Source organism: Pleurodeles waltl, chromosome 7, assembly GCF_031143425.1.
Source record: "Pleurodeles waltl isolate 20211129_DDA chromosome 7, aPleWal1.hap1.20221129, whole genome shotgun sequence".
NCBI classification, from domain to species: Eukaryota; Metazoa; Chordata; class Amphibia; order Caudata; family Salamandridae; genus Pleurodeles; species Pleurodeles waltl.
Window position 1 is genome coordinate 1,120,569,804 of NC_090446.1, and position 17,265 is coordinate 1,120,587,068.

Consider the following 17,265-nt stretch of genomic DNA (forward strand, 5'->3'; position numbering starts at 1 on the left):
GGGAAGTTTTGGTCAACAACGGACTTCACATTGGTGCACTGCAACAGGTATTTATAGCCAAGGCTTAGCAGCTCATAGATTGGGTGTTGTTTCTGCTCTTGGCCTGTCTTAGTCCTGCTCCTGCCTTAGTCGATGCAATGGACATAGTATCCAGAAGAGAAATCTGTGCACAATCACTGCACTTTTAAGGTGGTGAGTTGCTTGGACTGTATTCTGGTGGGCTTTTGATACACCGCACATGGCAGATCTTGGCACAGTGCTTAGCAGTTGACGTTCGTCATTCTGCTTCTCACAAAATGAGAGCAGTTTGTTTTCAAGGACTATGGGTTTTCTTCTCCATCTCGTGTCCTGCTGGAAACTTTAATATTGGTACATCAGTGTGGGGCCTGTCGCTTCAGTCCTGCTCATCTCCCTGACCTGAGAGTGTGGTGAGTGCTGGGCAGAGGTCAACAGTGATGACAAAACAACTGTGTTGGGTGACCAAGGAAACCCTGCAGGACAGTCAGGGAACAACAACTCAAGTATAGACAGGTGTGAATTAAAACACCAGACTACATGAAGGTGATACACTGTAAACAAGGAGGTCATGGGAAGTTGGTATGGAGGTTGGGTATTCAAGTATGACAGAAGATGAAAATGTCCCCCTGCCTCCTGATATTGTTGGGCTCTCAGCTGCCTTCGACACAGTTGATTACACCACCTTCAAACACACTCTGAAGTCTTGAATGCGATTCACCAGCAATAACCTTTACTGGTTCTACCTTTACAAGTTTGTTCACATGGGCACATCAAGGTCTCAAAAGATCCCTATAACCCCTACAAGCCCCAGGGTTACATACTGTCCCCTGTAATCTTCAACCTCTGCATGGAGCTGCCTGGTGCTCTTCTCACAGTGAGCATCACAGTGCACCAATAACCTGATGATACACAACTTCACCCAAGAGTCTCCTCTGCTTCAGATATTCAGCAACTCAAAAACTGCTTGCACGTCACCCAGACCTGAATGTTCAGTGCCTACCTGAAGCTCAATCCAACCGAGACAGAATTAATTTTATTTGCTAAGAACAACAAACAAGAAACAGTACAAACCTAGGTCAATGACATGAGCAATTATGGCATTAAACACCAACTTATACTTGGATTCAGCCAGAACACCAAGCCCACCTCACCAAATACACTGTCAAAAATGAAGGCAGCCTGTGCCAGCTCTCTCTTGCAAAGGAAACAAAACTGTTGCGTTCATAAAACCACTTCAGAACTGCTGTTTAAACCCTCAGACTCTTGCACCTGGATGGATGTACTGACCCACTTCATGGCCTGCCAGACTCCACACTGGCATCCTCTAGGAGCAACCCACACTCAGGAGCACTTCTCATCCAGGTCTTGAAGCAAATATGATAACATTGTCCCCATCCTCATGGAGCTTCACTGGCATTCACAGACGGACTGCAAGTTTCTTCAATATGTTTGGCCAATTTAAATTAACAAGTTAAACCCCAACAAGGTTTCCCTGTGGTCTGGGCAGCAACACGTAGGACTTTACTCATGAGTAACAGTGTGTGCTGCAAACCATTGCAGAGATAAAAGTTTTGCAGGGGACACAAGGTTCCAGATACAACAGTCAACTACTGGTGTAACTGAGATTGCTGAAGCGTGGAGACATGTGATGATGATTTACATTTGACACTGTTATCACTTTGCGTCTGTAGAAGAAGAAAATAGGTTCCTATGAGAATTACTACAACTCAACATTTTGCAAAGAATGTTGCTTCAGGATTCTGCATAGTGGAAAGGGAAGGGATCCCTGAAATAAGCCTTTTCCTTACCTGTATTGTGGTGTCAGCTGAAACATTAAGAGAATGAGGTGCTTATACGTATATAGCACACATCAATAGGCGGACCTTCAGATTAGCAAGTATTGTTACTACTAAAATAAATACACTAAGCTGGATTTATGATATTATCACCAAGAATTCTTCTCTTACACTTCACCCTATATCCCACACTCAAACGCTTGACCTCCTGTCACATACACACACCTGACCCTCCCATCACATACAAACACCTATGATGACACCGCATGCATACAGAAATTCACACACTTAGAAATACAGAGGGAAACACCCTTATAGCCTAAACACACATACACACACATCCACACACAAACACAAACACAAACATACACCTAACTATCCCTCAAAGCAGGAGGCTCAGTATGAGTATGGACCTCGTTCTTACCTATTGAGGTCATGGGCATAGTTGGGCTGAGGGGAATGTGCAAATCCAACGCCGGCCTGCCAGATGTATTCGCAGCTATCAATGGAGTGGATATCTTCTGCTGTGTCCTGTGGGGAGGGTCATATGTTAGACATAGCATAAAGAGCATGAAAGTATTCATACACTAACAAGGCCTTTTACAGTAAATACCTAATTGTGTTCAAACTACTCAAACATCGGGTGTCAGGTTGTGAGTTTGCTTGCTTCAACTTTAGATCCATCACTGGGCGGTGTGGATCCAAAAGCAGCTGTAACTTCCAAAAAGACTTCCTGGTTAATGGGAGAGAAAGCACCCGGCACTATTGGTGAAACTGGGAGAAAGCCTAGGGGGTTCATATAAGGCTGATAGATGAGTGTAATCAATAGCTTACCCAGAATTTTGAGGGGAAAATCTGCAGTCTTCTGGAGTGATGCAGTTAGACATATTAAAAAGACAGAAGGAAGCTTCCTTGATACAGAGGGCAGAAGCCATTACCATGGTTATGTAAAGAAGAACAAATACCTTACCAAGAACACTGGTTCTCAAGTAATGGTATCATCTACACACTTACATGCCTGAGGTTTCTTCCAACAAAACGAGGATGATTCGGGCACACTTTTACGGTTGAACCCATAAAACAACTCAAACTGCCAGGTCGCAAAATACATATTGTGGGCTTACTAAAAATAGAGTGGCTTGCCCCACTGCTTACCATTTGTTGTCTTTACCGTCACTCATTTGCCTGCTTCTTATTCAATGGCTTGCCCTGTCCATCTTGGGCCTGTTCCTCCCATGGACGCCAGCTCTTTGCTATCTTTTTGATTGGCTGGCTTCTGCAGTTCTTCTGCTCACTTTTAGGGACCTACTTTTTTCTTTTGTCTAAAGCACTCCATAAGAGTGCATGTGTTTTCCAGTTGTCTCCCTTGTGTGCTTCTTGTCCTCTCTCTGCACTTTTCTCTCTCGCTCATGTGGTCCTCCCCTTGCCCCCTTCCTGGTGCACTTGCCCTCATGTGCTCACCCCAATGTTGCTTCCCCACAACCATGTTGCTCACTCTCGCCAGTTTCCTTTCCTGCCCGCAACATGTTGTTCTAATGTCCATTTACTTTTCTCCCGCCCCCATGTCCTCTTTGTTGCCTCCTCTCCCCCTGCTCCCTTTGTGTCCCTTCCAGATGCCTGTGTTACTTTTGCACCACCCCCACCTGTCCGCCCTTTAACAACAACAAAGAAATTGGTGCGTTCTTTTTCTTTTTATCCTCTGATCACTGTCTAATTGTGCCTCCTCTTTTGAAGGGAACAGCTTAGTATTGCTTCAACAGAGGGGCCCTAGAAAGAAGTAGAAAAATTGATATCTCAGTTATTTTTCTCTTTTGATGCATTACATGTCCTTAACACTGGAGGCTGAATGGGTCAGATCTGAATTTCCAGAGAGAATATGTATAACCTTGTTGCTTTTCGGCATCCAGTGACATGTACCCGTTCTATTCCAGCCCCCTTGAAACAGCCAAAAACAATGTTTCGCTTTCCCCTATATTTACATTTTTGGGTAGGATATCACTTCTTTCTTCACCTTTCCGATCAGTTCTCGTGCCTAACCTGTCATTTCCATTCCCCAGTATGTTAAACTCTTGGTCTGCAAGTGCTTCTTCTCATATGTTTATTTCTTGGAGTCTCTGGGGCTTTTTATTTCTCTGATGTCTCTTGTCATACAAGGGATCATTGGCTGCTACTGTTTCCATAGCATCTTTTCTTTTACCTTTGTCATCCGCAAGAGTTTCCCCATAGCCAGAACTCCCATACCTTTTGAAGCCAAATAACTTCCATGGGTATAAACTGTGTGTCCCAGTCTGCTATTAGTTTTTAGTTTGCTGCCTAGAGAACTGAGATATGATCTCGCCATTCCTATTATTTAGTGGATAAAATGACTTGCCAAAATCCCAACAGGATCACCTCCACACATGTCTTTATTGTTGATTCTGTTGTTTCCTCTGCAACTCTCTAGATTTTCTCCAAGAAATGCTTACTCTTGGGGCACGATCATAAAATAAGTAATAGGGTGCCCATGTTAAAATACTCCCTCCAACGACTGCCTGGCATGGTCTGACGTGTGTAATTTATCTGGTATACATTGTATTCTGTCAACTTTCTAAAGGCTAATTGTGTGTGTTTCAAAGTTGTTAGCCCTCATCATGATGTCTGCCTACTGATCTAGATCTAGCTGAATCCCCAATTCCTTTTTCCAGGATTCCTGAAATTTAATTTTCCTTCCCACTTCCAGCCTTGTAATGAGCCTGTGGAAATAGTTTATTTTGAGGTGTTCCCTTGCAGAAGGCATCTCTCGAAGGGATCAGTCACCTTGTTGACCAAGTCTTCAAAAGTGGATTCCTTCTGCAGTGCCTCCCTTCATTGATATGGAAACATTCCAGTTTGTGAAGCCTAAAGTCTTCATTTATCTGTAGTAATGCTTGAACTATGCCTTTGAGGAACAAGCCCCAGTTAATTCAGCATCCTTCCTGTCTCCATGTCCTTAAGTTTGAACTTTCCATATCCAAGGACAATTTGAAATTATCCTCGAGTGCCATAAAGAGAAATGGAAATTACGTAAGCCCTTTCCTTTCTGACTACAGACTGGTCCCTAGCCTACATCTCTGCCTATTAATTGGGGAAAAGTAGAGGTTAGTAGCCTGACATTTCCTATGCAACTAGTGCATCTACAATAGTGGTATATGAGGAATGGTGTGGTCTATCAAGCACCAGGCTTTGTTGGTTTCCCTTCATGCCCTTTCTGTTAAGAACCTTAATTGGGCAGCTTAGTAAGATCATCAAATGTCTGTGACCCCAACCCTCCTTCTCTGGACCTGAGACAGGACTGTCTGTCTCCTATTTTTACTTTATTCATCGCCATATTTATTACAGGGACTGAGGCTGATATTTCTGTGTGTTGTCTTTTCTATTGCACAAGGCAATGCTATGAAAAACATATAGCATCTGATTTAGATATTGCGGAGATGAGCACTCAGTCACAAATGTGGTGGATATTCCACCTGCCTTATTACAGGTTCATAAGGATATAACCCCACATTACAACTTTGGTGGGCAGCAACCGCCGCCCACCAAGTTGTAACCGCCGCGCGGCCGCACTCCTGCAGTGGCCATTTCGACATCCCGCCGGCCCAGAGGGGATGACGGCTGCAACATGGGAGCCGGCTCCAAATGGAGCCGGCGGTGTTCCGGCGGTGAGACGGGTGCAGTTGCACCCGTCGCGCATTTCACTGTCTGCTATGCAGACAGTGAAAAGCTTCATGGGGCTGTGCCAGGGTGCCACTGCACTGCCCATCCCTAAGGCATGGGCAGTGCAGGGGCCCCAAGGGGCCTGCAACTCCCCTTTCCGCCAGCTTTTTCATGGCGGTTCCTACAATGAGCTACTGAATGCTGCCCCACTTTTTGTGCTCCCAGGGAGCCATCTGCCCTAGTGCTAGCAGGAAAAATAAGCCCCCATGCACATTTCTTATAGCAAAAACTTGATAACTGTGATGCAGTGGGCCCCTAGCCAGAAGCTTACTACTACACTTGTTTCACTAATGATAGCTACTGCGTTGCTGTCCCCTCTGACCTTTGTTAACAACATGGGCTCCCATCTCACATGACATCCCTCTCATCTCCCAGATTCCCAATCAAGTTGTCTCCTCTGCTTCCTTTTTCCTCCCTTGGGCCATTGCTCCATGATTCAAAGAAACACTCACAAAGGAAGTATGCCCTGGGCCTCTAATGCAGCTACAACACCAATGATGTCTACAGCTCTGCAAAGCAGGCTGTCTACTTGGCCCACTCAACAGAGCCATTACTTCTAGGCCAGACTTTCTGCCACTTTGTATAAAAAATAACAATAAAAAAATCACATTTAGCCCCTAACCCCCTTCTCTGTTGCTTGGGCCCTGTTTCGTGTGCAACAATGGTGACCTGGGCCCCACGACTAGAAAGGAAAAATCGCTCCACATTCTGTTTCACAGTAAGACTGCCATAACAGGGGTCCAGTGCCCACTCACTGAGGGTGAGGGAGAGGAGGCTTCTGTGCTGTAAAGCAGATAATTGAGAACTAAAGAATAAATATGCCTTTTCATCAATTCTCTGCTCTCTCACCAACACAACAGTCTAACAAAGAGACCATGACGGGTGACAGGAATACAATCAATCCCTACACAACATTTGTAAAGACTTCCACTAGCTGCCCTGCACTTCCCTGTCAGTTTTATGTTTTACGCTATGGCTACTGTGGTGGCCTTTCATCCTTCTAAATGAGCAGTAGACCTTCCACTGAAAAGAGACATGAAAAATATTTTTAAAAGTTAGATGAATTAATTAATTGGTGGGGGACTGTAAAGCAACCTTGGAAATAAAAAACTGGGCATGTTTTGTAAGATGCTTCACTGATAGAGAACTTCAATTTAGTTAATTAGATAAAGATATATACTCTCTGCCATAAGGAAGTCTTTTCTGCACATATACTACATGTCAAATCAGCTGATGAAAGAGCCATTTTGTCAGTCTGAACAGGTCAACTTTAAACTCCTAAATTGAATATTTTCCAACAGGAACTAGTTTTCTTTTGAAACCTGATAAGTAATCAAATATAATGGGAACACTAAAAACATATTATTTGAAATGATTTCTCAGTATAATACCACTGCTGCCAGATGAAATCCTAACGAGTTATACATTACGGGCAACAGTTTCAGTATGCAAGAAAAAAAGAATGTACCAGACATCACTTACCAATGCACTACTCTGTCTCACCCTAAACCTCTCTCAATCTATCCTCTATCTGCACTCTCTGGCTCATCCCAAACCTCATTCTACTACTATGATCTTCAACATAACCCTTCCTAGACTCTTCCACCCTCTATCCTTCTGGGCTCAACCCAAACCTTAGTTTACTACTATGATCTCTCAAAAACCCTACTAAATGTTCATGAATCCCTCATTTGACTCATACCAGACCTCATTTTACTACTATGATCTTCCTAATCCCTTTCTACAGTCTCTTCCCTCCTCCATCTCTCCATTACTAATCCCAAACCTAACCTTACTAATATAATCTCCCAATTAACACTTCTGGATTCTTCCCTTCTTTATCCCTCCATTATTCTATTCAATCCAGCTAACAGAGTCACATGACCACTGCTCAAATGGACTCTGTTGGACCTGGCTTTTTGACGGGGACATCCCCAAACTTTTTGCCTCCTTCCTCCTATTTATTCTGACCTGTTGTTGTTGGCTTTTGACCTCTGGGCACTTTACCACTGCTAACCAGTGCTAAAGTGCATATGCTCTCTGTGTAAATTGTACTACTGATTGGTTTATCCATGATTGACTATTTAATTTACTTGTAAGTCCCTGGTAGAGTGCACTACATGTGCCTAGGGCAGGTAGATTAAATGCTACTAGTGGGCCTGCAGCACTGGTTGTGCCACCCACCTCAGTAGCCCCTTAACCTTGTCTCAGGCCTGCCATTGCAAGGCCTGTGTGTGCAGTTTCACTGCCACTTCGACTTGGCATTTAAAGGTACTTGCCAAGCCTAGAACTCCCCTTTTTCTATACATAAGTCACCCCTAATGTGTGCCCTAGGTAACCCGTAGAGCAGGGTGCGGTGTGGGTAAAAGGCAGGACATGTACTTGTGTGGTTATATGTCCTGGTAGTGTAAAACTCCTAAATTCGTTTTTACACTACTGTGAGGCCTGCTCCCTTCATAGGCTAACATTGGGGCTGCTCTCATACATTGTTGAAGTGGCAGCTGCTGATCTGAAAGGAGCAGGAAGGTGATATTTAGTATGGCCAGAATGGTAATAAAAGGTCCTGCTGACTGGTGAAGTCGGATTTAATATTACTATCCTAGAAATGCAACTTTTAGAAAGTGAGCATTTCTTTGCACTAAAATCTTGTTGTGCCCTTCAATCCAGGTCTGGCTAGGTTTAGTTGACAACTCCTTGTGCATTCACTCAGACACACCCCAAACACAGGGTACTCAGCCTCACTTGCATACATCTGCATTTTGAATGGGTCTTCCTGGGCTGGGAGGGTGGAGGGCCTGCCCTCACACAAAGGACTGCCACACCCCCTACTGGTACTCTGGCAGACAGGATTGAACTGAAAGGGGGCTTGGTGCATTTCTTAGACACTCTTTGAAGTCACTCCCACTTCAAAGGCACAACTTAGTATAAAACAGGGCCTCTGCCCTACCTCATCAGACACTTGCTGGAGAAGAAACCTGAACCAGAAGCTACATCCTGCCAAGAAGAACTGCCTGGCTGCTCAAAGGACTCACCTGTCTGCTTTTCTACAAAGGACTGCTGCCTTGCTGTTGGCCTGCTGCCTTGCTGAACTCTTGTCTGGCTGTAAAAGTGCTCTCCAAGGGCTTGGATAGAGCTTGCCTCCTGTTCCCTGAAGTCTCAGGACCAAAAAGACTTCTCTCTTCCTCTTGGACGCTCCGTGCGCCGAACTTTTCGACGCACAGCTTGTTCCGCGGCAAGAAAAACGCCGCACACCGACGCTGATCGACGCGACGTCTTCGGGACGACCGAAACTTTGACGCACGGCCTCGCAAGGACAACGCCGCCCGACTTCCCGGGAGAAATCGACGCAACGCCTGCCGTGAGATCAAAACTTTGACGCACGGCCTCGCAAGGACAACGCCACCCGACTCCGCAGGAGAAATCGACGCGACGCCTGCCGTGAGATCAAAACTTCGACGTGCAGCCCCGCAGAACGACGCGCAGCCGGAAAACAAGCAGGAAAATCCACGCACAGACCCGGGACATCTGGTACTCCCCGCAAACCACATAAAGAAACTGTCCGCGCGCCGGAAAACGACGCACGACTCCCCGCGTGGAAAATAACGACGCAAGTCCGTGTGTGCGGAGGAGAAATCGACGCACACACCAGTTTTCCACGCACCTCTTCTCCTGTGGCCCTCTGAGGAGATTTTCCACCAGAAACCAGGTACTTTGTGTTTGAAAGAGACTTTGTTTACTTTCTAAAGACTTAAGACACTTTCTATCACTTTTCAGTGATATCTTTACAAATTCGTATTGCAACTTTGATCGTTTTGACCTGAAGATACCCAGATAAAAATTATATATTTTTCTAAACACTGTGTGGTGTATTTTTGTGGTGTTATGCTATGGTGTTGTATGATTTATTGCACAAATGCTTTACACATTGCCTTCTAAGTTAAGCCTGACTGCTCGTGCCAAGCTACCGGAGGGTGAGCACAGGCTGATTTTGGATTGTGTGTGACTTACCCTGACTAGAGTGAGGGTTCTTGCTTGGACAGAGGGCAACCTGACAGCCAACCAAAAACCCCATTTCTAACAGACTCGTATTTTCCTTACAACTAAAACTAATAGTATACTTATATTTCCCTACACTAATCCACCACTAATCCTTTTGGGTTCCACAGTAGTGTGCTACTTGCCAAAAAGTGCTTTGAAGCCTCTTCAGGGGTAGTAAGCGCTATATGAATACAATTACAATCTTCATGACACAGCTAAGTTACCAAAAGGAGAATCTTTTACTTTTGCTGAAGTTTAACCATATAGTTGGAACCCCTTCTAGACTGCTTCAAAATGTCCATTTCGACCTAAACAACGTTGCAGGTTCGTAATACAGGACCTTAAAGGTGGAGTTAACCATTTGTCAACAGGGTAACCAAGGAACCCAATACAGACATTTTTAACATTTACAGATGCCCAATCCATGCTGAGGATAGCAATATCAGAGTGCCTAGGAGCTATGAAACCAAATTCAAGTGCTGATTAAGCCAATGAGAGCACAGCTGTATGGAGAATAATATCAAGTAGGTGCTGAGACTGTACACTTTTCTGAACACCCTAACAGTCCAGACATTTCAAACAATTCTATCTCGGGTGTGGCAAACTAAACAGGCTACACAATTTAACAACAAAACTCTCACTCGCAGGTTTTTTATTCGTATGTTTTTCCTGTCTACCGAATGGTTATGAACACCTCACACATAATCTGTCCAATGAGAAATCACTTCCTGCATGGTGCATGTACACACTCCTTGAATTCCCTACACAAGACTACAAGACGTCTTCGTTTTTCTGCAGATAAAGTGTGCCGGTGGTGTTTTTCAAATAGAAGTACAAAATACACAATCAGTATCGGACTAGCCTCATCTCCAACACATTTAAGGAGCACATTATATCTTGTACTGCAGACGTCTTGTCAAGAATTTCCCAGCTAGTGCAAACTCATCCCATAAGGATCACAACATCCAAAAGGCACATGATCTTGCAAGAGAGACCAAAGAATATGCTCTTTTTTGGGAGAGCAGAGAATAGGGGCAACACAGTATTATCTCTCTTCCTGTGGGCTCCTCGGTGGTATGGAAAACATTGGAAATTACCTTTCGTTTAACCAGATACTTTCTAAGAGGTCAAAACACTATAAGGTGAAAGACATGTATAACACTTTGGTCTGAGACTGTATCTTCTTGGAGAACCTAAAAGGGATGTAGCAGGCAGAGGGGGACTAGGGATCTTTCACTCACGCATCTTGTTGCTCCCAAGGAGCTTCCCCGGCAGTCTCAGCTAGAGTGTTGCGAGTGGGGCTCACAGCAGGCACTGCATTGTGCTTTCTTTAATGGCCATATCTAAAAGCCAATAGAAATCATAAAGAGGGTGATACGGTGGTGATTATGGCTTCGTTCCAGGGCATGGGCTCAGTCCAGCAGAGTTCTGCCGGAAAGCTACTGAGCAGATGCGTTACCCTAGTTGTTGCCTGACCAGTCAACATCTATTTTGAGACGCGGCGGGAGAAAGTGAATGCTGAAGGAAACAGTTTCTTAATACTGCAGACAGCCCCTGACAGGAGGAGCAGACATTACATGTACCTGAAACTAAGAGAAAGCGGTATGGCACAGATGCCTTTTGTTTTCACTACACATGAGGAGACTGTGAGCTATATCACTGAAGGTGCATAACAAAGGTACAAGTGCATCAGTAATTTAAAGTAACACTGCTTAAGAAAGATGTTATTCGAGTAAAGGTGTTATTTTGAAAATGGCTTTTTCATAATGACATGTAGAGATTCACCAGTAGAATAATAACATTAGTCCTTGGCACTCTTATATTAATGGTATTCTTATGTTTTGGAAAAGTCAGCAACAGTGTTTGGAAAACCTTCAGAATTTGAGTTAAGCCCAAAACCACAAGCTCACCTTGAATTTGCGTCACTCTGTAATTTTGTAACATGTAATACCTGTGATGGCATGTATGCTATTAAATGCTCATGCAATGGTAACATGTAAATGGAATACCAGAATCATAGGCATTCAATGGTATGATGTTTCATAACTCCTACTACAACATTTTTTCTGAGAACATTGACCTCTGTACCAATTATTTCTACATGCTCGGACTTACAGTATTTAAATTTAATTCTGCATCACAAATGAGCCACAATCGGTTTGACTCTTACAGCATGACTCTCATACTTCCCATGGATATGTCTCACTGTATTCACAGTATTTCTTCCTTTTGACATACACAAACAAGCCCTACGGCTTGTCATTTCCTGTAAGCGCTTATTCAAACTGGTCAACAATATACCTCCAGTGATTAGGCATTTCCTTGTATCTTTCATCCACCCTATAGCTCAGCGTAGGTGCTCAATGTGGTCTACATAACCCCTTTCTTTCTATCTACCCTACAGTTTCCATGTTTCATTCTTGATCATGTCCTGTATGTTGTGACTTGATTTCTGTTTCAAATAATTGTACTGCAATCTACTTGTGACCAGATGTTTGATACTTACACCATGAACAAACTGTGTAGTTTGTGTGTTTTACTATCCTCTCTGCTACTACTTTTTAGCCCAGTAGAAATATTGAGATGTTGTGTGTGCATAAGTGGAACGAACCACCATTTTCATTACACTTTCTATTTTTTGCAGTATGTGCAGTCACTAAAATGTCTTTTCATATTTCCATCACCCTATATTGCAGATGCAGACGCCCTTTAAACCATACATACAAAGCTATTCCAGATCTATTTCCCACCCACCTGAGATGTGAAAAGTATTTTATATGTTGTTCAATCAAACATACCCTCTACAACTCACTTCCCTTCTTTAAATGAAAAAACGATATGTTTTAGTCTCTATGACATTTCCCATAGGGTCATAAGTGATATTAAACGGTCATACACATTCAACCTTAATGAAAGCTTCTGCTGCAGACACACCTAAAGTCAGACACTAAATGTATCAGAACTGTTGTATGTTTTAGCAGATTAGTTAGCAAAGTTGTTTATACGTTTAATCATCTAATTGCACTACATAACACAATAATTGCGCTGATTTAAAATGTAGTGTCACAAGTATTTTGTCAACAATGCTATATAATGTTATGCTGGTATTTTCTGCACGATTCCAACTCCTAATACCCTGCAAATATCCGTGATGTTATCTGGCCTTTACCAACTACAGACATTGTCTGGCATACTCCTTTTGTAAGTGTGTAAGACTGAAACTGTGTGTATATCTACAATCTCTAGAATTACTGTTTCACAATGATCTTCAGCAGTTTCCTAAACTTATACCTGTTATTTAGATTTTCATTAGGACTGTGTAGAACACCTCCAGCACTTTAACTAAACAGTTCTGATGGGTACCATGGCCCACTTGTCAGAAGTTAAAGAACTGCAACACTGCTCCTTAATAGAGTGCTGTCAACCAGAGACGTGAGATGGAATAATTTCTGTTTCTGTTGGCCAACCTACTGCAGCACTGAAGATTGATTGTTTTCCTCCATCTACTGAATATGGTTGAACCTGATGCCTCTACAACATAAGCTCCTCCACAATGACCACTGAAGAACAACTTTTTCATTAAGGTATCCTGCATCGACTATCTTACTTTTATCATTATTTTTATGCATTCCATTATTTGGATAGGATCTAAAAATTATTCTTCCTGTGAAAATATCACTAATTAATGTTGAGCTTTGAACCTGAAACCCTAGAGTTTGAATTAGGCCAGTGTGGGGTTTGGATCAGCGCTGACCCTCCGCAAGTTGTTTGATCATGTCCTCGAGGCTGGGTTTGTCCTCCATAGTTGTATTACCTCTGTATGCCCCGTATGAAATCGAACATCCCACTTCTGACACCACTGTGGGGTTTGGATCAGGGCTACAGAGGACACGGACGCAGAGTTAAAAAAAAACCTTGACAGGGTTTATACGTGATTTATTTGAGTTATAGGAGAGATGGAGCAAAAAAACAATATAATGGTAGGTCTTCTTTTCTTCCTTTATTTTCTCTTCGCGTGAGCGCTGGGTTTCTAGGGGTCTTTTAACGGTTTTCTTTTTCTCCTTCTTAGGTGGTGAGCTTTTGGTGTCCTCCTCTGGGTATCGCGATTTCTCTCGGAAGAACAAAAAGGACACACCAGGTAAGTGGGATGGTTTTTTCTGGTTTCTCAGTTTATTAGTTAGTACAGGGGAGGTGTGAGGGGATACGAAGTGCACAAGGAAAACATTTATACAAGGGGTGTTTTAGTGAGGAGTTAGGAACTTATGGGAGTAGGCGGTTCTGGGCTCTGTGAGGCTAGAGGATCTGGTGGGAAGGTGCCTGATAGCTCCCCAATCCCTGTCCCCTGGATAGCCCTTCTTAACCTCCCATTTCCTCCCCCTTCTGCTCCTCCCCCCTCCGCCTCCCCTTTTCCCTCTTTATGGTGGTTGCCCCTGAAGAGGGCACGTACCTTGTGCAGCCACGACCCTCCTGGGCCGTGGCAGGCTGTCTTGTCTTCCCTCGGTCGTTCCGGCTTGTCAGAGTCTGGACGGGACGCCGGTGCAACACGGCTTGTCGGTCCGCGTACGGTCGTCTCCTCCCGGTCAGGATCTTTCCTCGGCTTCTCCTCTGGCGCTGGGGTTCCGTGGCGTCTCTCCTGCTCCTTCTTTTCCCCGCCGTCCTCGATCGCGGCGTCTTCCTTTTGACGACACTCGGCAACCCGGAAGTCCGGTGCTGATTGTCGTCTCCGCCCCCACGCGTCTCCTTGACGACACGAGCGGGAGCCGGAGGAGGCGTTCGCCATCCACCATTGTTGCACTCTGTTAGGCGAGGCGAGTGACGCCCGCCTACATACCCCTTCCCATGAACAGGACTGGTAGAGGACCGTGGAGTCTGGGCAGCGGGAGAGAAAGTCACGGGACATTGTCGTGACCCGGGAATGTAACGGACCGGAAAGGTAAAGGGTTGCAATTCAAGGAACCATCGCAACACTCGGGAATTGGTTTCCTTATGGGATGCCAGCCAGGTCAAGGGTGCATGATCGGTGTAGAGGATGAAAGGACGACCCAGGAGATAGTATTGTAAACATTCTATCGCCCACTTTATGGCAAGGCATTCCTTCTCGATAGTAGGATAGTTCGTTTCCCTAGGTAACAACTTCCTACTGATATATACAATGGGGTGATCATGTCCCTGATCATCTGGCTGGGCTAAGACGGCCCCTAACCCGACATTGGAGGCATCGGCAAAAAGATGAAAAGGTCTGGAAAAATCAGGACATCTTAACACAGGTTCTGTAGAAAGGGCTTCTTTGAGACAGTGAAACCCTTGGAGTTGCGAGGGAGAAAAAGGAGGAAGGGTGTTTGAGTATTGCTTCTTTAACAGGTCAGTAAGGGGGGCCGTAATGGTCGAATACTGTGGTATGAACCGTCGGTAGTATCCTACCAACCCCAGAAAGGAACGGAGTTCCTTCTTAGTTTTGGGGAGGGGTATCTGTCTAATGGTGTCTACCTTATCTTTTTGTGCACTTAACACTCCCTTACCGATGACATAACCAAGATAAGCAATCTGGGTCTGTCCTAGGACACATTTTTTTGGATTGGCAGTAAGGCCTGCGGCTGCCAGTGCTGAGAACACTTTCTCTAGATGGAGGAGGTGTTCTGGCCAGGTAGGGCTAAAAATGACAATGTCGTCGAGATAGGCGGCCGTAAAGTAATGGAAGGGCCTCATGAGTCGATCCATCAAGCGTTGGAATGTCGCCGGGGCACCATGAAGGCCAAATGGGAGGACGGTAAATTGATATAACCCCTAAGGGGTAACGAATGCTGTCTTCTCTTTGTCTGATGGGGCTAAGGGAATCTGCCAATATCCCTTTGTCAGGTCAATAGTGGACATAAAACGGGCCTGCCCGATTTTTTCTAAAACTTCATCTACCCGGGGAATGGGGTAAGTATCGAAGAGTGACACCTCATTGAGTTTTCGGAAATCGATACAGAAGTGGACCGAACCGTCCGGTTTCGGCACTAAGACTACAGGAGAACACCATGGACTTGTGGATGTTTCAATGACTCCCAGTGATAACATCTTTGTTAACTCTCCCTCTATAAGGATCTTTCTAGCTTCGGGGATTCGATAGGGACGTAGGCGCACAATTTGGTCCTTAGGTGTTCGAATATGATGTTGAACCAAAGAAGTTCTTCCCGGAATTTCAGAGAAGAAGCTGGCATAGCTTTGGATTAGCCTTATTAACTGCCGTTTCTCTATCTCAGAAAGGGACTCATTGATACTGGGGAGTTTTTGGGGGTCTGGTTGGGACGTGGGGTACAGTTCTAACCCTAGTGAGTTTGTCGGTATGATCAGGTAACCCCTCGCAAGTGTGTCGTTGTCATTTCCCGGGTCTTCCCATTTCTTTAATAGATTGATGTGATAAATTTGGGTCCGTCTCGGGTGGTTATTTAGTTCAATCAAATACGTAACCGGGGTGACTGCTTTTACTACCCGATACGGTCCTTGCCATTTGGCTATTAACTTATGTTCAGAGGTGGGTCGTAGGATCACTACCTTATCGTTGGGTTGTAGTACCCGCAGTTTGGTACCTTGATCATAATAGCCTTTTTGGTCTTCCTGGGCTTTCTCTAAATGATGTCTTACATCTTCCCATACCGTCTGGAGATGGGTTTTTAATTTGTGAATATAGTCTAGGATGGGTCTCTCCTCATTGTTCTCCTCCTCCCACAATTCCGCCGCCATATCTAGTAAATTGCGGGGTTGTCGCCCAAATACCAGTTCAAACGGGCTATGCCCGGTAGAGGATTGTTCATGTGTCCGTATTGCATACAATACTAGGGGAAGTTTCTGATCCCAGTCTTTTCCCGTCTCGCTCACTATTTTCCTCAAGAGGGTTTTGATAGTGCGATTATATTGCTCCACTAAACCATTCGTTTGTGGGTGATATACTGACGTCTTTATCTGGAGGATGCCTAGGGACTTACATATCTGTTTCATAAGTCCAGATACGAACGGTGTCCCCTGGTCAGTAAGGATTTCTTCAGGGAAACCAACTCAGGAAAAAAATGTGATCATGGCTTGTGCAACCGTTTTAGTGGTGGTACTGGTAAGTGGAATCGCCTCGGGATACCTACTCGCATAATCGACTAGGACGAGAATATGGGTGTGTCCTTTACTGGATGGTAGAAGAGGCCCAACTAGATCCATACCAACTCGTTTGAATGGGGTATCGATAATAGGTAATGGCCGTAACGGGGCTCTTCTAGTGGCTCCCGGTTCTACAAGTTGACATTTTGGGCAGTAGGCACAATATCGTCGGATATGCGCATATACTCCGGGCCAGTAAAACCGTCTCAGTAAGTATTCCTCGGTTTTCTCCCGGCCACAATGACCTCCCCCCGGTTGGTTATGGGCTAGGAAGAGTACCTGGGTTCTGTACGGTTCAGGAACTACGAGCTGTCTCTTCTCACCATTTACGGTTGTGGTTACTCTATATAGCAAGTCCTTGTGTATTAAGAAGTAGGGACCTACCTCTCCGGTAGAGGCGTTTTTGGCATTCTTCCAGGCATTCCCTAGGGTAGGATCTTCGCGTTGACTCATTCTAAAAGATATGGGGGCGCTGTCTATATTGGCCACTAATTTCTCATCTTCCTTCCGACCTTGTTTAGTTGAAAATCTCTGTTTCTCTGCTCTCTTT

At 44.6% G+C, this 17,265-nt stretch overlaps 1 protein-coding gene across 1 annotated transcript in view; it reads right to left on the reverse strand.

The window, feature by feature from the left end:
• HID1 (HID1 domain containing) overlaps nucleotides 1–17,265 on the reverse strand; it is a 187,022-nt gene that overhangs the window by 74,856 nt on the left and 94,901 nt on the right. Inside the window, exon 5 of the mRNA XM_069200104.1 lies at nucleotides 2,239–2,345. Coding sequence (XP_069056205.1) covers nucleotides 2,239–2,345 — 107 coding nt within the window. The remainder of the gene's footprint in view (nucleotides 1–2,238; nucleotides 2,346–17,265) is intronic.